The 27,669-nt window shown below is 40.7% G+C and overlaps 1 protein-coding gene across 1 annotated transcript; it reads right to left on the minus strand.

Annotated features, from left to right (window-relative positions):
* Positions 1 to 27,051, minus strand: SEC61A1 (SEC61 translocon subunit alpha 1). Its single transcript, XM_069206254.1, has 12 exons — positions 26,830 to 27,051; positions 23,171 to 23,238; positions 17,951 to 18,016; positions 16,853 to 16,931; positions 15,800 to 15,931; positions 9,607 to 9,716; positions 7,654 to 7,807; positions 6,934 to 7,094; positions 5,892 to 6,089; positions 5,171 to 5,362; positions 2,956 to 3,032; positions 1 to 1,195 (listed from the first exon to the last, which is right to left on the minus strand). The coding sequence occupies exons 1-12, from the start codon at positions 26,834 to 26,836 to the stop codon at positions 1,009 to 1,011; spliced, it is 1,431 nt and encodes a 476-aa protein (XP_069062355.1). The 5' UTR covers positions 26,837 to 27,051; the 3' UTR covers positions 1 to 1,008.
* Between the last annotated feature and the right edge of the window lie 618 nt (positions 27,052 to 27,669).

The raw sequence follows: 27,669 nt of genomic DNA on the forward strand, positions 1-27,669 counted from the left end.
TTTCTGGCAAAAACAACTTTTATTTTTGTATGCACAGTATTTTGAGACCAGACGTGATCTTTGCAAACATCCTTCTGCAGCGAGATACTGTTTGAATACTTGGAAAGCCATGTTTTCCATATCTGCTAGACTACAGCAGTTCACAACAGAAGATCTTTGCTCCCACCATGGGACGGCTCTTTGAGGTTGGCGAGGACTGAAGTGACTCTGAAAAACATTACTGCAGACTATTGGCAGCTTCGACCACTTGAACCAAAATTGGTAAGTTTTTTTGTTCAGTGGAACCGACAGATTAACCGTGTTCAGTCTCCAACCCCGTCTAACAGGACACACAAATATGAAGAAGAAAAACACATTTACTTCTGTACAGAATCTGAAATGTCCATTTCGCCATTTGACAAGCTGACCGCTAGGGCAAAAAAGAAAAAAAAAATACAATGCTTAGTAAAAATACTAACATTTGCGCTCTCTCACTCTGTCCGATGCTTTTTCCAAGACATACAAAATGTTTAGTATGGCAACGCTGTTCGTGCCTACAACCACCACAAATGGTTAACGGATGCTAGGAGTCAGACAGTACTGCTCCCGTGCAAGCTCTGTATGCAGTAGTGCCAAGCACAACACCCCACCAGACTCTAAAATACAAAAATGAAGGTGCAGAACATATTGTGGCAGGTGTGGTCTGACTGCGCAGACCTCCCCGTGAAAAAGTTGGTTAAAGGAGAACTTGATGAACCAAATAATATCACTTTAATTTAGGTCGTAAATTAAGATTAAAAAAATAGATTATACACATTCCATGAAACAATAAAATGTACAAAGAATGCAAAAAAAATTATAATAGGTCAGCTGGTTGAAGACTGTTCTTGGTAAGATGCTAATGACCTTGCCTTGATGCTTTTCGCCCTGTTAGAGTTCTCCGTAGAAAGTGGTGTGCATCCATCTGTATGCCTTGTGATGTGATAATCTGAGTTTATGCTTCCTCGCAGTCAGCGGGAGGAAATGTTTTTAAAAAAGTAGAGCTCCCATGCTTCCAACTTCGCTTTGTTCCTTGACGAAGATTTCAAAGTATTGGTAGATGATTGTGACAGCCAGCAAGATTCCGGTTCCAGATCCAATTGCACCAAGAAAATCGGCCAAGACGGAGAGCGCGCCGATGCAGAGTCCGCCAAACGCAGCAGCTGTTGGAATGTACCTACAAAGAAGAGGCAATGCTTCAGTTAGCTGACACTTTAAAACCGTCCCAAGAGATTACATATCCATCAACTTTAGATGTGATGTACAAGATACGGACAACATGACCGGCGTATCAAGATCTTTTTAAAAGCTACTGTATTCCTCTTTTCTTTTGTTACACTGTTAAAGTTGTAATAAGTTGATTACCTTAGCTGTGGCAATGGCCCAAATACTATTGTTCCCCCAACACCACGAGGTCAAATTACAAGATGGTCCCATACATCTAGGGACTGATGGTGGCATGCCGACAGACTGCTCAGAATCAATGTATGCCTGACCTTAAATACCTACAGGACAGGGTGGATGGGTGTATTGTCATAGGAAAAAAAAAAAATCCATCTTTGGAGGTAGAGAACGTCTGAAGCACTTTAGGGATAACTGGCGAGCAGGAAACAGATTCGTGCTTGACGGCTGCTTGGTTGCTAAACTGTGCTCACTGGGGAGGGCAAAAGGTGTTTTCTGTTAAACTATTAACTCTAAAGTGTTAAGCTCTTTCTTATGCTATGGAACTGGACTGCCCGTCTGGGCATTCTCTTTGTAAACCTAGTACACGCCAGACAAGTCTGCTTCTATTTTCTTTATGGAAAACAATAAAATGGATTATAAAAAAAGGTACTACACTTGTAGAGGAAGCGACTAAGATGACTTCATCTTCTGTGACGTATGAAAAGAGACGTAATAACTTAAGCAACGTACTGAAAACAGCGCAATAGCTCCTTATCATGAGGTTTCGGTAGATTTACATTAGATCAACAGCCAATATGACCAGATAATCCAAGTCAAATCAATCCTGTAGCCAACATTAAGTAGTACAAATCAGTTAGCACATAAGTATGAGCACTGAGCAAATAAACCCTCACTCCACCCATGGCTTGAGCAGATCTTAGGTTCTCGGAAAGCGACGATTTCACATAACTTCCAAACTTTGCCTTTTGGCTGCACTTCACCTGATCTCTTGACACAGGCAAATACCTTGTCAAGAAAAAAAAAAAACCCTCTCCTTAACAGATCATTGCTCTCAAGACTTATTAATTTAGAACAAAGATAACAAGAATTTTAAATTTAATTAGAAAAAAATGCCAATGGGACTCCTACATGAAAGGAAAGATACATTGCCAAGAAAACGTTTCAGTGGAAGTTGATGTGTGCTCGTAGTGGGCGAGAAGATTTTACAAAGTATCTTGGCAAGTTTGCACCCATTGGCATGGAAAACAGAACAAAACATCTTGAAAATAATCATGTATGATATTTCCTACATAGCCACACAAAAAAGGCCTCTACATCAAACCATCTCACAATGTTTTCTGGTTATATGTGCTGTCATTGCTGAAGGGAATTTGACGGCAGGGTGTTTTAAGACAGTACTGGTGATCAAAGGGGTCCCTTTTCAAATAAACCTTTACTGTATAATTTCAGGAAACAAGTTAGGTTTGTCATTGCTTAATAGCATAAAATGTTAAATATTTATCGCACCAAGGGTGAAATAAGTCATGACCAACCTATATTGGTGATTATTAGGTTAACAAATGCAACAGGCTCGGGTTGTAAATAAAGAGTACATATGAAAACAGAGCCAGCTTTACTACCTTTCAGTATAGGTAGCTGAGGCATGGTTAACATATACTGAATGTACATGCCTTCTTCGTACCATAGCTCAACCTATAGCACCTCACACAAACACGTCACAAAGCCCATGTATAAATGATATGAACTGCTCACCTATTAAGCTCATGAACCATGGAGGTCTCTCTGTGGCCTCTCATAACCATCTGTTGTTCTTTCAATTGTTTAGCAACCTGTAACGAAATAAATATATTTAGAACTATACCTACAACAGTTTCGGGAGTCCCTTAGCTCTTATCTAATGAATGAGGCCTTCCTGAAATGCTCGAGATGTTGTACACTCAGCCGTTTTACTTCGGATACTAAACTTGAAGGAGCAGTTTCTCAACAATGCCAACCAAAAAGGAGACGTTACTTACCTGTAATCCTAGTTTTTCTTCAGAAAACTAGCAGCACTAACAGAACAACTGGATCACTTTTCATCACAAAAGAAGTCCAACGTAGACAAGGAGTGACATTTGTTCGGGAATGTATGGCTATGACTGCTGTAATCTGAAGTCCTATAAATGCTTGTTTTGATTAAACCTGATCACAGTGGGAATTCTCGTTCCATTGTGGGCCACATTTTTGAGTTTGTCCCTGCTGTACGCTCTTGCGTTTTGTTCCTCCTGCGGACTGTGGCACGCTCGATAGTTTCCTTTTCTTCGGTACTGCACCATTCCTTTTTCAGACGTGTGGTATGTTCGGAAGGTATTGGGGAGTTTTTAGGAATACATACAGCTGTGCCGGGTTGAAGGCAGCAACTCGGTAATCACTGACCAATAATCACTGCTGTTACTATGCAAATTGACAGAACAGGTTTTAGCAGGTGTTGGAGGAAATATTCAGACTGCCAACATAGAAATGTGTGGACGCGGGCCAAATCAAATAACTATTAATAAAAGGAGCGTTTTAACCTGTTCATATTGGCAGAGAATAATGTAACTGTGCTTTAGAACATCTGTTAACCCAGAGATCGGATGGAAAAGCTATGGCTCGGGGCCTCACCAAGATTATTCCTTACTCCACGCATTCGCACAGGATTTCGATATACGAACAGGGGGGGGGGTAGTTATATTATTTATGTCAGTATATGACCCAAATCTGCGCTACATTACCATATTATCCCTGACTGCCCTGGACTAATGAGGCAAATACACCTTCAAGCTGGCACCTGCTGTCAGAATCTCTCGCCCAACTAAAAAATAACCACTCATGGGATGGCACAAGTATCACCAACACATAATTGCCCGATTTGTACTGTCTTGACAAACACACAAACTGCACTTTACAGAGATGTTAAAAGTACTGTCCTTTATTTCACTTTGTTTATCTATGCTCTTGGCTCGTACTCTCCTGAAGTGAGTAGGAGTGTTGGGTGGGAGGGACATCGGTAGGGGGCGCGGGTGCACTAGTTTCAGAGTCATGCACGGGTCAGGGCAGCTTTTTTAAGTTGTGTATACTGTGGCACTGCAGTGTAGCTCCTACAGTGCCCCCACCTTCCAGGTCTGCCATCAGACAAGACATCTTCAAAAGTGAGATCAACTGCCCTGCAGAGGTAAGGAGAAACGAGGAACCCTTCTTAAAAGTTATGCGGGACCCCGAACACGTGCAGAGCAGGTGTGGACTGGCAATGAAAATTACGATGCAACAACATTTTTGACTGGTTTTATAAGAGTACCAAGGGGTAACTGGATGATCTTACTCAGACACTCAAAACCAAAGTTCATGTTTTTCCTCAGAGCTCTCATTCAAACCCCAAAATGTAAGAAGAGTGCTATGAGGCGTCAAATGAGCTACAGCGCCTCACAAGGGTTATGAAAAGCTATATAAATACAAATGCAAATAAAATGTAAAATGTTAAGGAGTGTCATATGGTATGGATGGAAAGTCGGCTGACCAAGGAAAATAGAAAGAAGGGGCAAACATTTACTGGGATCTTGGAGTGCAATTATCACGCTAACTGCTCTATGGACGAGTCGGCCAGACGGCCAGCTAAAACAATTTACTGCAACTTAATATTAAACTAGGTTGGGATTTAAGGTACATCTGCACATAAAACATCACTAAACCACAGCTAACCATAATGTGACAAATGTGAACATTTGAGCACTTTTCGAATTTGCGAGAATTCCAGATTCTTATTCTCTGAACCACGACTGAGAATTTAAAAATCAAATAAAACTCTTTAATGCAAATTGGACGAATTTGGGTGCATAAGATGCGCTGTGAATTGGCCCTTAAAATGAATCTGTTTCAATAGATGATAGTCCTATTACTCATAGCATAACTAAACAACATTTAGCAGTTAGAAACCAGCTTCCTCACTTACATCTTTAGCAGAGGATCCAGACACTTCAATCCAGGTCTTTGAAAAGAATGCACATGAGCCCAACATGAACACTATATAAATTGCAGCATGAACTGGGTCGTCTAGTACTGAACCGAACGACTCCGGTGGAGAGAGGTAGTAACACAGCCCACCAACCGGGTAAGCTCGAGCAGGACCACCAGTCGAAGTATCCTGGGGGGAAAAAAATAATAGTAAAAGGTAAAAACCAAAAACAAAACAAAAAATATAAATGTATTTGTTTTCCTTTCACGCACAGCAAAGCCCAAGTTAAGAAACAGGTTCTTCAGTGAAAACTTATGAATGCCTTTAAAAAGTGAACAAAAGGTAAACCAACAGCATCTTTTTCTAATCAATATAAACAGATGCTCCTAGTCAACATTTTTTAACCCTTTGACATTTTCCTGGTGTGTTTATTGCCTCAGAAGCTCTAAGTTTTAGCCCGCTGGAAGATGTACAAAAACTAAATGGCTTACCTCTGGGGGAGTGGGTAGACAAAACTAATAACAGAGGGCTATAATTTCTAGTTGTACTCTGTTTACAATATAATAAAAGCCACAAAAACAAACAAGGGTGAATAAGTGTAAGACTGAGAAGGAATTTTTTTAACTGTCGTGCTCTCTACACCCATCACTTTTTACGCACCAGTACAATGCCTATTCCCTTAATATATATATTTAAAACAATAGTTTTGGATACTTACAGACCAAGTACCTAGGAGATTAACCAGGAGGTTGCCACTGAAGCGCGCGGACAACATCTGAGATATCACGTACAGATTGGATACCAAGGCAGACTGGAGGATGATGGGAATGTTTGAGGTATAGAAGAGCTTGATAGGGTAGGTGTTGTACTGTCCACGATAACGTGCCGATTTGATTGGAAGGTCAACTCTGAAACCCTGCACATAAAGGAGAGAAAGAGTAAACATGCACTAAACTGAAAACGAATGCAATATACCCAATACAGTAGATTAAATGACATCTGTTTTCTGCCTTTCAGTAATCTATGCTGGATCCTGGAAACCGATGCTGTTACCAAAACCGATCATCCCACTCGTCGCATGTCAAATACTCATGCAAAACTCCTTAACCTTAACTTGTTCTGCATCACTGAGCATTAGGATAGTCATATCTTTCAACGTGGAGGAGCTCAAAAGTTTACTTAAGGGGCTGAAGAAGTTACTTTACTTTTATATGGGTGCTATAAAATTAATTCCATTCTGCAGTTTCGATAAATTGATAAGCTTCACACACTGTGAAATTGTATACCATATAAATCTTGGCTGACTAACAAAAATTCTTGCAATTTTTTTTTTATAAAATACTTTCCTGAAAAAACGTTAAGAAGAATTAGTCTCCTAAAAAGTGATTTTGAGCATTTCATCTCCATAAAAATGACAGCCAAAATGGGAAACAGTCCAAAGATGGATGCATTCAAAAAACCTCCCCAGAGATTACAAGCTCTCTTACATGGGTTTTACAACATATAATTCATGATGCTTTTGTTGGGAGGAGGAAATACCAATATCCTAAATTCTTAATTTTAAGCTCAATACACAATTTTCAGCCAGAGGCCACTTTCTTTCTTATCCATATATCGAGTATATGAAAGAAAAGGAGACCATGAAAAACGAACTACAATTTCAGCAAAAGGAGAATGACTAGAAGATACGGAAAGAAGAACACTGATTTAATGTGCAAATATATAGTGGATGATGCCCAAGGACGGTTACGTAAACTCACCTGAAAGTATATCACTACAGCAAAGACAAAGATGGTGGCGATCAAATTCATAAGGTTGGGAAGGTTTTGTCGGTAGAAGGCCTCACGGAGAGCTCTGATTTTGTCTGTGCGAGTAGCCAGAAGGTGGAACAGAGCAATGATGGCACCTTCAAACTCAGTACCTGAAATAGCGGAGAAAAAAATATAGGGATCATTGCAAGAATGTTAGAAGCACAACATATCCTCAATATGCAGACCACCATTTGTAGAAACGTGCATCACAAAAATGATGTCCCACTTTATCAGGCTAGGACATGAGTTCACTAGGAACTTAAAGATACTAAATGCTCGTTGCTGAACTCGATCAGAGCCCAGTAACACAGTCCTAATGGAATACTCTTATTGCTGCACTATAACATTTTTTCTATGCAGTTTTACAGCTTGGTCTCCAGTATGGACCAGTTTTACCGTATACTGTTCAAACACTGGTCTGAGTTGAAACCAGTTTACTCCCCTGAACAATCAAGAGATGGCATAGACAGAGTCTATTTAAATGTTTGCATAGTGATCTGCTTGTAAGGAAACTGCGTGTTAGGTTCTGCAATTCTAAGAAAACTACTCTTCTTGCAGCATATCCTTTTTTGAGTATGAGATAAAGTGATGAAGTACAAAAAAAAATTAATACAGGCACACTGAAATGATATCACTTAAGAAAGATTAAGATGCCAGATTTCCTTTTACCTCTGCCAGTGTTCACTGTGGTGGGGCTGAAAGCTTTCCATACAATTGTCTCACAGATGTTTGTAGCAATGAAGAGAGAGATACCGGATCCCAAGCCATAGCCCTTTTGTAAAAGTTCATCCAGAAGAAGAACTATAAGACCAGCGACAAAAAGCTACAAGAAAGGAAGAGAACTGTGTTAGCACAGGGTGTTACGCTCTTAAATTTGTTGCTGCCACTTTACCTATATAAGGATTTGATCTCACTTTTGTAACTGAATAGCTGCAACCTATTTGCACTGCACAATAAATAGACAGTAGCCACATGACCCTTTCACTGGTACATCACTCCTTTCACTGGCACATCCCAGCATGCAAATCTAGCTGCAAGCCTAAAACAACAGAGATATATTTATTTTTACAAAACAAGTTGCTTATCTTTCACTAGCACAAATGACACCTGAAATGCAAACTAGGAAGATTATCTATCTATTCTGAAAAAGAAACGAAGGTTACAGGGACATTATAGTTAGGTAAGACAATTAAAAAAAAAAAAAACTTAGAAATTCACTAAAAATTCAAAAGGCTACAGGGATGTTATAGTCAGGGCCAGTGGAAATATGAGACTGTGTGGTCGCGGCGATTTTCACATTGCAGATTTGCTGCATTTGTCACATAACTCATCATCTGCAGCATAAACTACAGATTTTAACAAAACAAAATTGTATTTCTAGCTCAAACAATTCAAGGGTTAATTTAAAAAAATGCAGCAAAGCATGTTGCCAGGAATGATAAAAAAGCCCCCATGCAAAGCTAGACTGATCACCTTTCTGTTGTTTAAATCTATAATTAGGTGTTTAACTAGTACTAATGAGGTGCAACCATTCCCCATACAGTGTTACCAAGTTTAAAATTGATTAACTAATGAAGTACTATTATTACAAAATGTGCAGCTCAATTTGGCTTTTCTTTGAGCATAATTTACTCAAACCTGCTGCATAACCTGGTCCTCTCCTGCCGCATAGTTCCAGGAGCTCTGGTTATAGTTAGGTTCAGATTTTACACACAAAACCTTAGACATTCAGCAGTGATTGTTATATTTAGCTCAAGAAACTATAACTCGGGCCCTAATGCAAGTTTAACTCACACACTGAATTTCTACTTTTTAAAAATTCTATGTCCCAAACACTAACGTCCCTGTAACCATTTTTTCAGTGAATTTTTAATTTTTTTTTAACGTAAAGTAATACTTAATGACCATTTGTTAATCCAACCGGTCACCAGACACTGCCATTGACTGCATGGCTAGAGGGCCTGACCCCTCCCTCCCAAAGGCAGCCAACCCCATTCAGTGGGTCTGTGACTGGGTGCGCGAGTGGCTGCGTGAATCGGTGTATTATTATTTAAATGGGGTGTGGCTCTGCGGATCCGTCGCGGTTTTGGGGAGTAGGGGGAGAATGGATACTGCGCTTAATGCACGTTTTGAGCAATTTCTTGCACCAGAGGGGTCACTCAGAGACCCCTCGATCACACTCGTAGGGTTCAGGGTACCTCTTTCACTGACTCTTTCTTCCCCCATCCACCCCACACCACGACAGAGTTCTAATATACAAAATGGCAGTCACAACTTTCCTGTCAGGTTGTGGTCAGCTGATTATGACATTGCGAGTGGCACATGGATCCACCCTGGTGTATCTGTCTCTCTAGATATAGATGAATCTTTTTTCTTTAAGAACTCAAAAGAAACTATTTCTGGACCACGGTCTAGCTTTCTGCCAAATTTGGCGTAATTCCGTTAAGTGGTTCATGTTTATTTACCAAAGCGATTCTATTGACTTGCAAGACACCAAGTGAGGGTGTACAATCTGGATGGTGCAAAGATGTGGAGCAATCAGGACTATTATAAATTTGGGGGTGGGGGTGTGGGGGGACAAGAAAAATAAGCATAATACAACTACTTTGCTTCTGAAAATACCTGGATAGTGATAAGGAGGCAGATGCCTGCACCCATCTCTGAAGGATCGCCATACATTCCTGTCATTACGTACACAATAGCCTGGCCGATGGTAATAATCATACCAAACACTGTAAAACAGAAAAAGTTAACAGTTAATCATTGATATAGGTTAGATTTAAAATCATGACTAACACTTGTCAGAACCTGTTGGAGGCGTGGAAGATAGGGGTTAGTAGGTTTGACGCCTCTGTCCTTGTGCATCAACTTACTATGGCACTGCAAGTTGAACACCAAGTACACCCCTTCATAACTTGACCATCTGGGCAGCGAGGCAAGCACCCAAAGGCTTTTCATGGAGGTGGGAGGGAAGCAGGGTGCAGAGACCAATCGCAAGGGTTACCAAATAAATTGTAATAATGATAGTCTAATCCAGTATTTAATTTCATTACAGAGACGTATGCCAAAATGAAATACCATACAAAAGAGTATGCCATTAGGCACAGTAGCTACAACAAGAGAAATAGGCCAAAACTGATCAGGTTCAGAATAATCTCACAGGTGCAGGCTCACTGTGAAAAATATAAACAGACTGCTGCGTCTGTGGTTCGTAGGCCAGACATTCAATTCCTCAGTCACTGACAACCTCCACTGTAGGTTTTCCTAACGCCAGAGTTCCACAGTCTTGGACACAAATTCAAAGGCACAGAAGAAACCTGGACGGAGGATCACTAAGGCCCTAAGCATGCGGTCTCACGCCTAAGTGTGAGCTAAACAGCCCCAACTTCCTCAAATGTTGTTTGGGAGCTTTGTGCAGCACGTGAAGGTGCAGGCTTCACAGGGGAAAGAGAACCAAAACAAACAAAAAAACTCCCATACAAGGAAAGAGCCCATCCTCCAGAGCCTGTGGCTTTCCAGTGATCCTCCACTCACTGAGACACATCACAGCCCAGCTCCTGTGTCACAGCAGGCTAGTCTGCACCTCTGGGCTGCCCTTTCCACTGGGACAGTGGCTGCACGCCTCTGGACAGTCTACTTATGCAGGAGTATCTTTCACTCCCTTCCCTTACCAGAACAGAGAGGCTCTGGTGGAGTAACAGCCCGCAGCTTTTTGAAGATTTCACAGATTAAGTCAATGAGAAATCTGGAACCAAAAGGTTGGCGGGCCACAAGGATGAGGAGGAAGTGTGTAGCATTTAGTCCCAATTTTAGAACTATGCTGTAGACATACAAGTCTGATTCAATAGTAAGGGTCTTATAACAGGCCCAATATGGATCCTTCTCTTTGTGTCTCCCTCTTTTGCAGAGCCGTTTCAGGTGATGGTTCCCACAACAAGTACAAACAGTGTCTCAAACTGAAGCACTCAAAACAGGAGCACAATCACCTGTGAAGACCTTGCGCCAGGTCGCCACCAGCCTTTGGTAGATGCACCAATGGGAGAAACAAAGGGGATTACCTCTGTACAAAATAGACAACTTTCTACACCGCCCCACTCTCTCCATGAAGCCGTATAGCGGTGCTCTGGAAAAGACAATGAGCAAACCTCAGCTTAAAGAAAGGCCACTGCGGCATAGCTACAGCAGCCCTCTCAGCGTCTTTTCACACCTTTCTGTCAATACGAAATGTTGCAAAACCCAACACTTCGGAATGTCGGCAATAAACTTGTCAATACTGTGGAAGGCCATCTTATGTCAAGCTTTATCTTGTGTAACATTCTAACTCATGACACCCCAAGTCATCACAGCTGACAGTCCAACAAGAAGGGAGAACAATCTTCAGCAACAATGAAGTAGCCTCGTCAACAATCGCATGTTCATACTCACCGCTATCGACACATTAGCATTTTTTAATTGTTAACTAGTAGAGCACAAGACCCGCCATTAGCACGGAAATGCAGCACCAGTCAAGTGTGGAGAGTTTGAATTACTGCACATAATAGCAGGTTATCGAAACCATCATGACTATTTATGTATGACTTTAAAAAAATAAAAAATAAATAGAGATTAACTAAAAAAACAACAACCAAAAAAAAACAACAAAAAAAAACCACGCACCTGCAGGTAACAACATTTTGGACCTTGAAGGCTAAAAATGTCCATGGGTTTAACACTTCTTCTGCTGCAGTCTACTGGTTGGTGGAGAGAGAGGGCATTTTATTTAAGTTTATTTGTTGGCCGAGTCCGTGTAACACATCTCCTTTATGATCCAGACCAGCTCTCTACACTGCCCCAATGTGACCATGTCTTCTGACGAAGCAGACCATTCGGGAAGTTGTCATGCAAAAATGGAAAGAACCTATGAAATCAATCAATCAGTGATTTGTTAAGCATGCTACTCACCCGGCAGGGTCTCAAGGTGTGAGGGGGATTCCTACTGCTCGAAATCAGCTACACCAACATGCTCACAAGAAATTACCAATTAGGAGGTACAATACAGGCTATCCAGCATTGTTGTGCGCATACTCCTTCCCATCACCCCCCTGGCTTTTGCCAGTCAGCAGCTATGGAGAAACAACTCCAGTTCGATTTTTGACACTTCAGTGCATAGTCCACGGGATGCTGTTCTTGGACCATGTGTTAGAATGCCGAACTGAAGACATTTCTAACTTCACATTTAAAAATGCAACATCACAGAAAGTAATGCGTCTAAAGCTGTCTGAGGCCAGAAACTGGTCCTCAACTTAGTGAACCTGTGATACAGGCAGCAGAAGTTGCCAAGGAGCTAGAGGCTGAGGGAATGAGAATCTTGATGGGCCTTCTTCCAAGCAGGGGGGGGGGGACGACTACCCATCCACTTAACTTTGGATGACTTGCTGCAAAGGGCATGGCCAGCTATTTTGTCACTAAAGACAAGGGACCTGATTGCTCCTCTTTAGAAGTATAAATGCTAGTGAATGAGAGAAATATAAAACCCAACCCCTGGCAAAAGATGTCCTTTCTGTGGGTCTTCAATGAATTCCACTCCACGAAACCAGTAGCCTAAGATGGATGCCAATTCTTTAGCCACTCATATGTGTCGCTTTGCACACCTACCTTTTCTCCACCGCTGGATAAATACACTAAAAAAAATATTAAGGAAGAAGCATTACTAATCTTGTTTTCACCCAATGTTGATTTCCTTCCCTCTGTTGAACGCCACTCTCTGCTGAGTTATTCGATGATTTAGCATCCATTTTATGTGTTGTGACTCTAGCTATTTGCTCTACTCGCCGGATGAAGCTCTACTTTAGATCTGCTAACAAATGTTATCCTAGCCTAGTTGTGATGACAATAAAATAAGTTTACTTATAAATGCCCCTTAATGAAAGGGGAACCACTGTGGCAGATTTGTATTTATTTTCAATCCGTTGACAGGTTTGGAAGTGCCATGGTTAGGGAGAAGAAGAAAAAAGAAAGAAAGAAGGAGAGCCATACTCCTTGACTATTGGTTTTAACAGAAGTTAAATGTGAACATGTCACTGCTCTTTGGAGCTCACTTGAAAAAAAAAAGTTTGATTTTGTCGTGGTGAGGAGGTTGTTCCACCTATTCGTGGGATTCCACCCTGCTGGCTTCACAACCCCTCTCCCATTTTGGCCATTGCCGGTCAGTAAAATTCCTATTTTATGTCCCTTTAATATCTTTTTGGAATAATACACGATGTACTCTATAAAATGTCTCAGAGGAAGTGATAAGATTGCTGGGAATGTCCTCTGACACTTTAATTAGATTATGTGCAAATGCATTAACACATACTGCAAAGTTTCATCAAAACCATTTTGATTTCTCACTGTATTAGTGTCCTTAACATATCCCCTGGTCTATGTAGAGTCCCTCACATGGTGCTCCATTAGAAGTTGGATAAAAAGTATTTGGACATTAATTGGTCTCCTGTTTCTGGTAAGTGTTCAAGTTAAGTTCTAGCTTTTTATTTATTTATTGCCACCTGCACAATGGACTCCAGAATACAAACACTATATTGTCAAAGAAATACTTAAGCATATAATATAGCATTATCACCCTCTGCAGAGAGCTAGAACGACCAAACTACGGAGTTAAAGAGATTGGGGGCTGAAGGACTGGTATAGCTACAGGCATAAGGGATATAATTCTATTAGAAAGTCCTTCCACTGAGAGTAGAATTTTATAAACTAAACAGGAAGAAACTGAAAGACATCCATTGGAATGTTGGAGCAGCCATTACTGGACTAGCGATGCGCTATGGTCTTCAAAGTAGCTCCCAAAATTTTAGGGTTCGAATTATGTTTCTTTTTTTTTGTCACTCCAGGTGTACATACCCTGTTAACATTATATATATATATATGGTCCAGAGATGTGGACTTAAATAGCAAATCTATATTTACTTTGATGTAGTTGTGGTCAATATTCAGGAGTTGATATTGTGGCACGTCAAACAAAAAAAGAAGAAAAAAAATAGGCTCACGTTCTGGCTTGGATTATTTTAAAACTGAACTCACTTGTGACTTCTAACTTTCAGTAGCCAATACGTTTCAAAGCCAAAATTCTGGGTTCTTCCAAATTTGGAGCTTCCGCGTTCCTTACACTTTGGTTCAGTGTAACTTACTATGCACGTCCCCACATTACCTACACTTTCAAAGCTGTTGATAGTTTAAATGGGTCACAGTCCTACATTTCTGAATGCTGTTTGCCCTTTATCTTAAATATGTCTATTGACTGCCTCTCTAGCAACGGATGCTTGTGTAGGGAAGCAAAGCATCAGGTCAGACGCCACAGTACCAACTTTTAATGTCGGCACAAAATAAGCCTCTCTTTTTGAAAGATGCAAGTGGCTTGGCTCAAGGAGTGCATTACCTTCGGAAAAAGAAACTGCAGTGAATCTGTTGACTGCAGCCTCTGACAACTGGGATTCTGGGGTCCTGCATGCAGCACACAACGCTTCAGCTTATGAAATTCAACTATTTCCGGCTTAAAATTCTACAAATCTTACAGACTTGTTCAGAATGGTCCTGAAACAAACACCAGTAACAACCCCGTGATCATCTATCCATGAAAGCAGTTTGTGTTATCTGCTCAGAATGCAAACACGGTTTTCTTTAAAAAAAAAAAAAAATCACAACCCATTCACTCTCATGTGAGCTTGTCTATTGTCAATCCCGTCCCCCATATTACTATACTGAAAAGGTTCTCAATGTTTTTCCAGTTGGACAGAAAGCAGGATGTGGAACTTTTATCAACACGATCAATGTTCATACAAGAACATTTGCTCCCATTAAATGTTTTCTATTTCTCTTCTCTCCCATTGTTTGGTCCCTCAGTCATAGGGCTCTCTCGTACTCCTGGCCAGTCACATGCCTCTCCCCCTTGCTTTAAGCTTCTTTACATTTTGTGGTATCTCCCCATCTACTCTTGAAGCTTTCAATTACAAGCCTCTATGGACCACTTACACAAGTCAAGTGAGGGGAGTAAGCACTTGAGCAGAGGATTCACAGAACGCTCAATCCACTCATTCATCTGAACCACATTTTGATATTATGGCTGCCACCAAATAATTCTTGGATATGGTCCTCCTGTACATATGGTTCCATCTTTGATTATGGTCAATGAGAAGGTTTAGTTGTTATGAAGGTTATGGATCTATTAGTGAAATAAAAGTGGTGTAATAGCCCTCTAAACAGGGCGGGGGTAGTGGGGTGCAGTAAATAAGAGCATGCACTTCCTATCTGCAGTTTTCAGAACTTCCAACTTGAACGAGCTTGCAACTTGTTGAGAAGCAGGCATGTTTTGTAATCCTGGAATTTGGTGAACAGTGAATTGGTGGTTTCGTTTCGAAATGCTCAATACTTCACCATCGTATTATTCCTATACTCATTCGATTCCAACAGCTTCCCTGTGCCATTCGGAGCAACAGAGCACCCGCTCAGTCAACCTCTTCTACCCCTTTTGTCAACTCCTTTTCATCGCCTGCCCCAACCTTTTCTATATCTCTCTCTCGTCGCCTCAATGCTTCTAGGCTACGTTAGGGCAGAAAAATAGTATTATTCAGACAGTCAATGTAATATTAAAGTCATGTATGTCATGCATTGGTAGCTGTTATCCTACATTATTTTGCTGTCCAAGGAAAACCAAAAAACCCACCTGTTCTGATTAAGGGGCTACTGTGCACCTCAACCAACCAGAACATAAAGATAATATATGCTGTGCTGCCAGCTGCACGTATCCATGCTGAAACAGTGTTCATTAAAAATAATAACTTACATTTCTGTGCACCATTGAAGAGGGCTCTGTCTTTTGGAGTGTCTCCAACTTCAATAATCTTTGCACCAGCCAGAAGTTGCATGATAAGACCAGATGTGACAATTGGAGAAATACCCAACTCCATTAAGGTGCCTGATCAGAATGAAGTAAAGAAGGAAGAGAAAACACCTTATTATTCACCCCAAAAAGACAAGAAAAAAAAAAAAACTGACATGTGAAAGCTATCAATGCTACCAGATAGTACTTTAACCGACATCCGAAAGCCCAACATTTGTGACACTGAAGCATTAGTTGGGTGGGTTCGCTTGGTGCCATACTGCTACGGTGCTCCATATGGTATCATACCGAATCACAGCTCGGCACTTGCAGAAACCTCAGTAGGATGTGCAAATAGAATGGATATTTGTAAGTTACTAAAGACTACTACACTTGTGATTGCTCCAGGTTCCCAGTTGAACTATCCCAAAATCCAAAATAAAGTCCCAAAGTCATTGTATCACCGGTGTGATAAAACAAAACATATTAGTTTTCTGGATGAAGAATTATTTGGCTATTCATCTTTCTATCAATGTCTCATGTACTAGTAGTAAGAGAAGATAGCCGTATTCAGTCCAGTACCAACAACACCAACACAGACCTGCAAACTTGCATGGTACCACTACGTGTCACAGAGGGGACAGGGTGCCTCCTAGGTGCTTTCGGCACGAGGCCCCACCCCCTTCTCACACTGTAAAATATTTTTCCAAGTTGGAAGGTCTACTAGCAAAGCATTCACCAATCCCTGCCAAACCAACAAATTAATATGGTGCATAGGTTACAGGTTTGCCTTTTAAGTGGCAAATCACCGTATTTCCCGCCAAGAAGAATTTTTTAAAAAAAGTCTCATTTTAGAAACTGAAATGTTGGTATTTTTGAGAAATAGATAAAGAGCCTGATCAGAATTCCAAGCAAACTGACAATTCACAGTATAGCTACACACAAATACATGGTACGTTTAACACAAATTATACTGGGTGGGTCTGCGTATGAAAGTGGCAAACAGAATTAACTTACCTCTGTTTGAGGCAAGAATGACTCTCATCCAGTAAAAAGGATCTGCGGAGTCGGAGGACATGATTCCAAACAGGGGAATCTGGAATATCAAATTTAAAAAACATTATATGAAACCCCATAGTTACATCACTGCTTAGCATAAAACTGTTGTAAAATACACACTTGTTTTTATTTTGGGCAGTTACATTAAAAGAAATGCATATTCAATCCCTATTTACATAGATTTTCATGCCTAATCTCCGTTGAACTGCAGTCGTCTATATCTACCATTTCACTGCACTGCGGCCTACTGTTGTGCCCCTCTCCCTATGGTAGTTAGATTAAATGTTGATCAATTCTATCTAAACTTTTTCTTTTTTTAAATGACAATCTGTTTTTCAAAACGTAAATATACTTGTAGTCATTGTCTGACATCTGGATGAGCAGAGTCATTTTGGTGTCTACCTAGTTGTTGGCAAGCAATCAGAATGACACGAAAGACACAATCAGATTTAACTCTAGATCAGGGGTTCCCAACCGTTTGACTTCTGAGGACCACCATTTTATCAGTACTGGAACTGAGGGACTCCCACTGAATCATTTTTTGGAATCTGGGGTCCCACAGAGTAAGTATATCATCTGGGACATGAAGCTGGTAATTCTGGCTTCCATTTGCTAATCTTTTTGGGGTAATTTAGAAATTACACAAATTATGATGCTGTAATTTACATTTGACAGTTGATGAAGCTGAACATACCAGCACTAGAAACTGATTGAACATCTGTATTATATCCTTGTCCTAGCCTAAAGATGCAAAAACGGCGGTATGAGGAAATTAAAAAAAAAAAAATCTTATATCAACCTAAATGCACATGGTTCACTAAAATCCGTCCAAGATATCGCTTTTAAATTCAACATTCCACATAATGGAGTGTACAGAAGTTTGGAAATCAAAGACAGAAGTGACCCAGATCCTGATTTGCGGCTAGAGGTCTGCTCAATGTAAATAAATGTTGCTAGTGTTAAAATAAACGTCTTTGAACAAGCTTGCATACATGCGCTGAGTGATCACCTGCTACAGTGGGCTATATAATAGTCAAACTTAAAATACATTCTTACCTGGCAACATACTAAAAAGATAAACAGGGTGATTGCAGTCCATAATACTTTCTCTTTAAATTGAATCTGCAAGAAAATGTGCATAAAAGCAGTTAAATCCACAATTGTTCACTGCATATCTTATATTAACTGCACAGTGTCAGTACTACAAGATTACTGTAACAAATTTCAAAAGGTTTTATATATTCTTTCTTTGGGGCTAAAAGGGGGCACACACCTCCTCGTGTCTCCCAAGAGGTGCATGACAAATTGAAGGAAAAATAACAAATGCATAATATTTACATGAATAGCAAAATAATGACAGTCATACAAAAAAAAAATGAGCCCTAAAAAAATAAAAAAAACGGCCTGTTCTGTCACATACATTCTAGAACATGAGTACTGGCAAACATTTTCCCCAGAGGCCAACACGCATTGTCTGTGGTGTGGCTGGGGGCCGCATTAATGCCAGGAGTGTTGTGAGGTATTGGAAGGTGGGCCAAGGGGATGTGGAGCAAGTGTGTGGTGTGCATAGTAAACAGTGGTGTTATTTTGAGGGTTTCACTCAATACTGCCCTCTAAAATTAAGCCCCCAGCCTCCAGAAAGATCCAAGGAATCCCAGCTTCCTCACTTGACCAAACTGTATCATCTTAGGCAATTGTTTTATTTTCACTTTGCCTCCTTTTTGTTCATTAGCATATGAGGGGAGCACCTCGAAGTACATGAGTTCAAGATGTACCTTGTACAAAAACTTTTATGTTTGATTTACTGAATTGACATATTTTGCCATGTATAATAAAAACCTAGGCCACATAGCAGGCGCACATGACAACTAACTGTCCTCTTGGTTAACTAATGGCAGTGTTGTCAGGGTGGTGAAGGAATGGATGTTTCTAGGTTCATGCTTTAGGACGATCACTTTTAATAAATACCTGCAAATGGATTGATATAAACTGAGGCACTAAAACGAAACACCTCGGCATGTTAATGAAATACACTTTTTGAATTTTGAAGAGTATCATTTTTTGTACATGATTTCTGCACATTCTAAAAATGAAGATTCTTCTTAGGTGGTGCAGGAGACCTTCTTTGCTTTTCCTTTTAATTTAGTCAACATGTAAATAAATAGTTGCCTGTTTCACTGCATTCTGAACATCAGTGATAAGTCAAGTAAACGGCAGCCCAGGGTGGAGCATGTAGAGGTATGAAGTGCCACAAGGGACCCCCGGGCCGTACTTTGAGTATCCCTATTGTACAAATTCTGAGGGCAAAACATATTGTAACACTTCTTGATACCTTCTCACTTGCAACAAGAAGAACGTCCGATGTCAGGCGTTTTCAAATCTCACATTAAACAGTCATTCCTATATGACCCTCAAGCAGCTCCAGGAATAAACTTCTACTCTCACTTCAGTGAAACCCTCCATACACTCTGCAGAACTTATCAAAATTGATCACCAATTCCTTCTTTAAAGACAACTTTCAACACATCTAAGTTTACATCATTCATTTTACTTTGTGTACCTATATTCTATGCATTTCTTAACTTTCCCAAACACCGCATCACTAGACACAACTTCCTAGCACTCCTCTCTGCACATATCTTCCATTCTACTGCCCCCATCATTTCTCCTCCCACTCACCTTCAACCCCAGCAACCTTAAACTTCGGTAAGATTTCTAAGCCCCTGCAAACCCACCGTCCCAAACTAACAAACCTTAATTGTCAGGGGTCTACCTGAGATGCAGTGTGAAGTTCCCTGATACTTGATTTAGACACCAGGACATTCAGAATATGGAAGATAATGGCACAATAGTAGTTCATATCTTGCAATAAGCCAAGTCCCTCTTTGCTTGGTCATGGTTTTGCAGCATCTAACAGGGGTGTGGAATTTAATAAAATATCTACTTGTCCATGGGACAGGTTGCTTCATAAATCTACTAGCCCAGTAGAAAAAGAAAATCCACTTGTCCCTTTGGTGCCATGTAGTGCGGTGACAAATTATGGCAGCAATTTCATTCTATAAGAACTCTGACGATAGCCTCTCTGATTATGCCAGAGCCCATACTTTCGTAGGGTTTAAAACTAGCAATCCACCTTTCCACGGATCAACCTACTGGGGCTGGAGGTAGCTGTAAGTAATAGATCCCAGACTGGAATCCCCTTTTGTGCCTGTATAAACATAGTAACTTGCATTTTTAAGGGGCTTTCACCAGCACTTCTTTCATCTTTTCCTGTGCTGAGAAAGCTTTGCAAATTTACTCCAGACAAGAGCAGAATTAAAATATCTTCCAACGTTGGGAAAACAGTGAGCTTGTAAACACTCAACAGATTTTCACATAAGCAAAATCAACACAAGCATATTTGCTCGTGCTAAAATGCAGTTCACAAATAATTTGTAGCAGTACGATTTTCCCGACCTACTTCTGTAAATTCTTGTAAATTTGTGAAAGCCGTAAATCTACACTAATGCCGGGACGTATACCATGAGTGCACTTCTGTGACTTTCTCTAAGAATTGGGCGCATAAATAGGTCTGGTGTTAACCAGGACCTTTTGTTTTTATTAAAATTCCATTGACGGGCTTCACTCCAAGTGACAGCATACTGCTCTTTCGCAAGGAGCATATCGCCACACAATGTAGTTTTATTCAGTGCCAGGAACATTTGGTCAAATTGCCCTTTTTGAGAACACATTTTACCAATTTTTTTTTTATAATGGTGGTCAGGCAGCTCCCACAGCTATAAAGTTGTACAAAAACCATGTAAAAATAAGACAAGCATTGACAAAACCAAAAGGCTGACCACAAATGCCAAAACTTTTGGGTTTGCCAAAGCTTTATTTTCACATTTTACATAATCCCGTTGAGACTTGCTACCCTGATATTCCATTATGAATATATATTTTTTTTAATACTAGCATGCAGCAACACATTTTACTAAATGATACTTCAAAGTAAGGGCACTCAAAATTCCACAGTAGTTTAGCAAGACTTTTTTTTTTTTTTTTTTTAAATACAGGGAGTCCAGAATTATTAGGCAAATGAGTATTTTGACCACATCATCCTCTTTATGCATGTTGTCTTACTCCAAGCTGTATAGGCTCGAAAGCCTACTACCAATTAAGCATATTAGGTGATGTGCATCTCTGTAATGAGAAGGGGTGTGGTCTAATGACATCAACACCCTATATCAGGTGTGCATAATTATTAGGCAACTTCCTTTCCTTTGGCAAAATGGGTCAAAAGAAGGACTTGACAGGCTCAGAAAAGTCAAAAATAGTGAGATATCTTGCAGAGGGATGCAGCACTCTTAAAATTGCAAAGCTTCTGAAGCGTGATCATCGAACAATCAAGCGTTTCATTCAAAATAGTCAACAGGGTCGCAAGAAGCGTGTGGAAAAACCAAGGCGCAAAATAACTGCCCATGAACTGAGAAAAGTCAAGCGTGCAGCTGCCACGATGCCACTTGCCACCAGTTTGGCCATATTTCAGAGCTGCAACATCACTGGAGTGCCCAAAAGCACAAGGTGTGCAATACTCAGAGACATGGCGAAGGTAAGAAAGGCTGAAAGTCGACCACCACTGAACAAGACACACAAGCTGAAACGTCAAGACTGGGCCAATAAATATCTCAAGACTGATTTTTCAAAGGTTTTATGGACTGATGAATGAGAGTGAGTCTTGATGGGCCAGATGGATGGGCCCGTGGCTGGATTGGTAAAGGGCAGAGAGCTCCAGTCCGACTCAGACGCCAGCAAGGTGGAGGTGGAGTACTGGTTTGGGCTGGTATCATCAAAGATGAGCTTGTGGGGCCTTTTCGGGTTGAGGATGGAGTCAAGCTCAACTCCCAGTCCTACTGCCAGTTCCTGGAAGACACCTTCTTCAAGCAGTGGTACAGGAAGAAGTCTGCATCCTTCAAGAAAAACATGATTTTCATGCAGGACAATGCTCCATCACACGCGTCCAAGTACTCCACAGCGTGGCTGGCAAGAAAGGGTATAAAAGAAGGAAATCGAATGACATGGCCTCCTTGTTCACCTGATCTGAACCCCATTGAGAACCTGTGGTCCATCATCAAATGTGAGATTTACAAGGAGGGAAAACAGTACACCTCTCTGAACAGTGTCTGGGAGGCTGTGGTTGCTGCTGCACGCAATGTTGATGGTGAACAGATCAAAACACTGACAGAATCCATGGATGGCAGGCTTTTGAGTGTCCTTGCAAAGAAAGGTGGCTATATTGGTCACTGATTTCTTTTTGTTTTGTTTTTGAATGTCAGAAATGTATATTTGTGAATGTTGAGATGTTATATTGGTTTCACTGGTAATAATAAATAATTGAAATGGGTATATATATTTTTTTTGTTAAGTTGCCTAATAATTATGCACAGTAATAGTCACCTGCACACACAGATATCCCCCTAACATAGCTAAAACTAAAAACAAACTAAATACTACTTCCAAAAATATTCAGCTTTGATATTAATGAGTTTTTTGGGTTCATTGAGAACATGGTTGTTGTTCAATAATAAAATTAATCCTCAAAAATACAACTTGCCTAATAATTCTGCACTCCCTGTAGTTGCATTTTTGTGAACAATTTAAGTAGCATATAGTAGGGTGATACTTGGGCATTTTCATTTTGTGAGGCAGTTTACATTTAAGGTTGAGACCCTACTTGTCTGTGAACAGCACATCAAACCAACAGTATATAACTCAAGATCAGCGACTTTAGATGGGGAATTGGATTCAATAACTGACAAAAGGCTATGAATTAAACTTCTCCTACAAATCGACAGCCAAAGTAAAACATCTCTTTTGGGACAAATCATTTTAATTAAGGTGTTTTAAGTAGCTAATGGAAAGTGAGCACCTGCTGACCATAAACTTCCCTTGCATCAGCACATCCATTTATGAAACTCTAGATTTTAATGTTACTGAGTAAAAATAAAAAAAAATAAAAAATAAAAAACACAGTTCTTGTGATGAAAATTAAGGGGTTGGGGGAGCTTAAAAGCAAAATTAGAAAATTAACAGCCAATGAATAGACAACTAAGGGATGAAAAACTGTGCCGCTGCCAGGTATGCTGTAACCATACACTAAGCTAATCAACAGTAACGATGATTTGTGTTCTGAGAAGACAAACAAGAATGACGTGTGCATACATAGCTAACACTTACCATTACCATTTAAAAACAGAGAAACATGAAGTGTGTGATCAAGAAACCTAACCAACATACCTTCCTTTCAGGCTTCTGTATCTCTGGCAATATAGCACAGAAAGGCTTGATGACTTCCAGAAATTTAACTGCGGAACAATAAAAAGGTTTCATTAAACTAGTTGTCACTTAATAAAACGATGCTTTGTGGTAACGTGCAAGGCCAGTTATAAATTTTTATTAAAAGGGTGGATTCCACCCACTGAAATAGTTCTCATATGACACAGAACGAAAACTTGATTTTACCTTTACTTTTAAGAGGATGCAAAAGGATAAAAATAGGTTGCATGGCCGCCCTTAGTTAAATAACCACAATAAGCATAAATGTGTTTATTTTAGAGGATTTGAGGTCTGAAACCAGTAAAACCTAGAATCACTGGATACACCTCAGTTATATAGGACTTAAAACATGTGATACAGGAGTACATTTTAAATCAGGGCTTAGGTGTTGGCAACCAGTCTTAATACCGGCAGGGCATCGTTGCTGATTTAACAGTTTGGTTGCAATATGACAACGGTACAACAATCAAAAAATGCCACTCTATTAAACAATGCATAAGGAAGGAAAGAAATCAACGTTCAATTAGGATTACTGTTGGTGTAATGAAGTAGTAGTGCATGGATCACTGGGCCAAGCGACCTCCCACATGCCCTTATCCTTTCAAGAGTGAAGAAATGAGAAATCGGCACCTCAAAACAGCAATAATTATTGTTGAGCTGTGGTCACAGTTTTCATTTCTAGACCTCAGTTGAAAGAAATGTCACTTTACCATCTAGTAAGAGGTTTTTGATGGGAACAAATCTTTCCTTTACACGCAATTCTACACACGGTGACAATGACTGCCCCTTATTCAAACAGAAACGTGAGTCAGTCTAAACGTGACAGCTAGACAAATCGATAAAATTGTGCAGAAAAGCAAAAACCTAATTTGACAATTCATAAAATCGCTTGTTAAACCCAATAAAGTATGCATACTATTGTATGTACACGACATCCCGAAAAAAACTCATAAAAAAAATATATATATATTCCTAAAAACGTATACACAAAGAAACTATTCTAAATATGAATGCCTGCCTGCTGATATAATGCACACATTTGAAAGGAAGTTGTTTTTTCTTGCACATTTAAAAATGAGCACAATACGATAAAGCAGGCTTCATTTCCTAGGTTGTTTTGTCTTTCTTGCACTCTTGGGGGCTGGGCATCTGGGCGTGGTTAGTGGAAAAAGAGGACACCTCAGCACTAAAATCGTGGAAATCCAGGATTACAGTAGAAGGCAAAGCAAACGTAATTGCCAACTAAAAATAGGGGGTGGGAGACTAGTAAAAGTTATAGATCTACATACAAAGAATAGAGTAATTGTGATATGGGGTAACAAGACCATTATGTCAACGCACAATGAGAACAGGACAATGGAATAAAAATGTTGTAATGTTAGAGTATGGTCTTGTGTTTGTTTTGGCAGATCTATCAAAACGGCTCATACTTAACGAAAGTTACAGAATAAAGACAACTTTGCACTATTTGACATCAAATTAAAAACATACCTGCATCACAGGTTAGCACCAAGAAATGGTCACAGGACCTATAGGGGTTTTGCTCACTGCTTTATGATGCTTATGGTATTTTGTTGCAGATATATAATCTCACATGCAAACACAAGACTAGAATATACAAGTAGAGAACTTGAGGCCAGAAGGTTATAAAAATGCAATTCTCATACTAGGCCATCAGAATAATTAACCTGACCTGCATTGGCCCACGAATGAAGGTTACTTTAATTACAACAGTGTGACGAAATGTACAACAACTCGCACCTAAACATAATATAACATATGCATTCACAGGGTATACACAGTTATACGGTTAAACAGATGAATAAACAAACACGCAGGGACGTGTAAACAAAGAAGCACAGATCTACATGCATAGTACTAAACCAGACTGTATATCACTACGTTTATGTCCTTCAATGTAAACTTAGGGGACAGCCATATGCAAACTGGTTTCACCATAACCAAAGTACAAGGGTAAAGTACACTGCTAGGCCACGTACTCTCTGAACATGGTATGCAAACAATCTCAAATCTTATTGCCGGGGGTGGGGGGTAAACAAGCTTGGATGTCTTGACAGAACAAGTGATTCAGGTCTCAACTCCATCACTGGAGATGCATTAGAAAAAAAAAGTCTAGCAAAATGCGGATCGAAGACTACTAGCAGTGCTAGCACACATCAACCAACACAAAACATTAAGGTCTAGCAATGAAATACTTTCGGTAAACTTTCCTGCACGACACCCATCAAGACACAATAGTGAAGGGACACGATGGTGTATTCTTCTGTGTACTACTAGTACAGCGGACATATTACAGCAGGCTGAAAGGCTTGAGCCCTCGCTCTAATACACGATGTCTACTGCCACTCCTGTGGCCCGTCTCTTAAAATCCCATTCGTTATCCTCTGCATTATCCTGTTATTTGGGTCACAATAGCAGCAAGGACCTCGTCCTGCCCAAGATGCGTCGCTAATGCATAAATCCATATATCTCTCTTATGTAAACTGAAACAGGACTTTCTGAATGTCATTCCTTGTATCACCCGAGTACAACAAACAGGGTGACAGATATTGGATACGTAGGATACCACAATGTTGTATCGTAGGACTGCATAAAACGGGCGATAAGACAAACCAAATTGAATGACACTCAATGAACTGGGTGCAGAAGGAAGAAAGGCTGAAGTAAAACTTCAGACTTGGATTGGAAAATACTGGGCGATATGTTTGGAGACAGATCAACAATATGGCAAAGGGATATGGCACAAGCTGTGGTTTTAGCAATATCATGTGCAACTGCTGTAGAATCCCCTACTTTTGAAAAAATACAAAATGGAAGGAAGGACTCCGTAAATACACTGGATCATTTATGCGCTAACACATACAGTTGTAGGTTTGAAATCCAAAGTACGAAACACCGTTGTTTCAGGGATCATCGTAAGAACTTCCAGCCACAATCCCCAAGCCCAGTGCTGGGATGGCACTTCGATTGTATCAAGAGAGAATATGAACTGGACATTATAGATAACTTTCTTGTAGTGATCCCTGAAGCAACTATGTTCCAGGCTGTGGATATGAATTTGAAAAACGGAGGACTGCATTGGATTATGCACTAAGGGTTGAGTGGGTTTGTGGAGTGCTTCCGTGTTTCGTCATCTCATCTGCTTCAGTGATACTGGGGTACAAAAAAGTGATCCTCTGGTATAATAAGGAACTCATAAATGACTTAGGTCTACAGTCTGGACAAGTACGTTGGATAAATTGACTTCTGGGGATTACAGGGTCTCAAAGTAGCTGCTCTTTTAGGAGGCAGCAGAAAATGAAGAGAGGCTGACCCATTCATGACACTTGTGTCACTAGCTTAGATGTAGTGGGCACCTTTCTGTCACAACAAAAGGACATGCTGAATCAAAACCAGATTGAAAGACAACGTTAGTCACTAAGAGAGAGTCCTTGGGGATTGGGAACCCTGGGTTCTTCTCCAGACATCCGTTTTCCAGGCTGCCCTCCGCACATAGTAGTAAAATGGCGGATTTTTGGCGTTATTTATTTGAATTCTAGGACAGGCTGCGCCTCTCTCTGGGCTACGTGCTCCCCCTCCCGCGGGCTGCGGATACTCACTCCCCATGGTGTCTGCCTGGCTCCCCTGTCCTCCGCTGCCCGTTCAGCCGCTGCCCCGGCACACACTGCCCGCCTCGCTCTTCGGGCGGCCGATGCTAAAAGAGCCCGAGCAGGAGAGACACGTCACCTTCCCAGGGAGGCAGCGCAGGCACACGTCAGTGCTCCTCGGAAGCAGCTGCCAAGCGCCTGACGTCAGCACGCCGCCGACACCGAAGAAAGACTGCCCACGTCAGGAGCTTTTCGGAAGCTGCCGTCGGCACGTCGGAGACACCGAAGAAAGACTGCACACGTCAGTGCACTGAGAGGGGCAAGGAACTCAAAACCGTAGGAAAAAAAAACAATAGAGAGGGAACTGTTGACATGCGAGTTTAAGTTAATTGTGTTAGTTTATTTCTAGCTTAAGGGAGCGCCGGTGTTGCTTAACATTTGCTTTAAGTATGACGAATTGCCAAATCTGGTTTTCGTTCACACACGGCTTGTGGAGCGTCAGAGTAGCCGCCATCTTAGAACGGGCAACTTCACTTTAAGTCCTGACCTGATCTATTGAAACATTGACAGCGGAAGCGCCTATTTGTGCCCTCCTGCTCCTGCATCGGGCCCAGGCTGCTCTGCATTGTGAGGACCGCGGTGGCTTTCCTCTAGGGGGCCGTCATTGAAAGTTATAGTTCAAACCAAGCGGTTCGACAACAGCATTCGCGTGTTCCTCGCGGTCACTAGATTATGAAAAGTTTAAGTTTATCCAACATTGTATGTACTTGTGAGTGCGCACTGATACTTTTAGCTTTTCTGTCGGCTCAGCAGTACAGGCGAGCCGAGTAAACTATCAGGACGCTTCTCCTA

This window comes from Pleurodeles waltl, chromosome 9 (assembly GCF_031143425.1).
Source record: "Pleurodeles waltl isolate 20211129_DDA chromosome 9, aPleWal1.hap1.20221129, whole genome shotgun sequence".
Lineage (NCBI taxonomy): Eukaryota > Metazoa > Chordata > Amphibia > Caudata > Salamandridae > Pleurodeles > Pleurodeles waltl.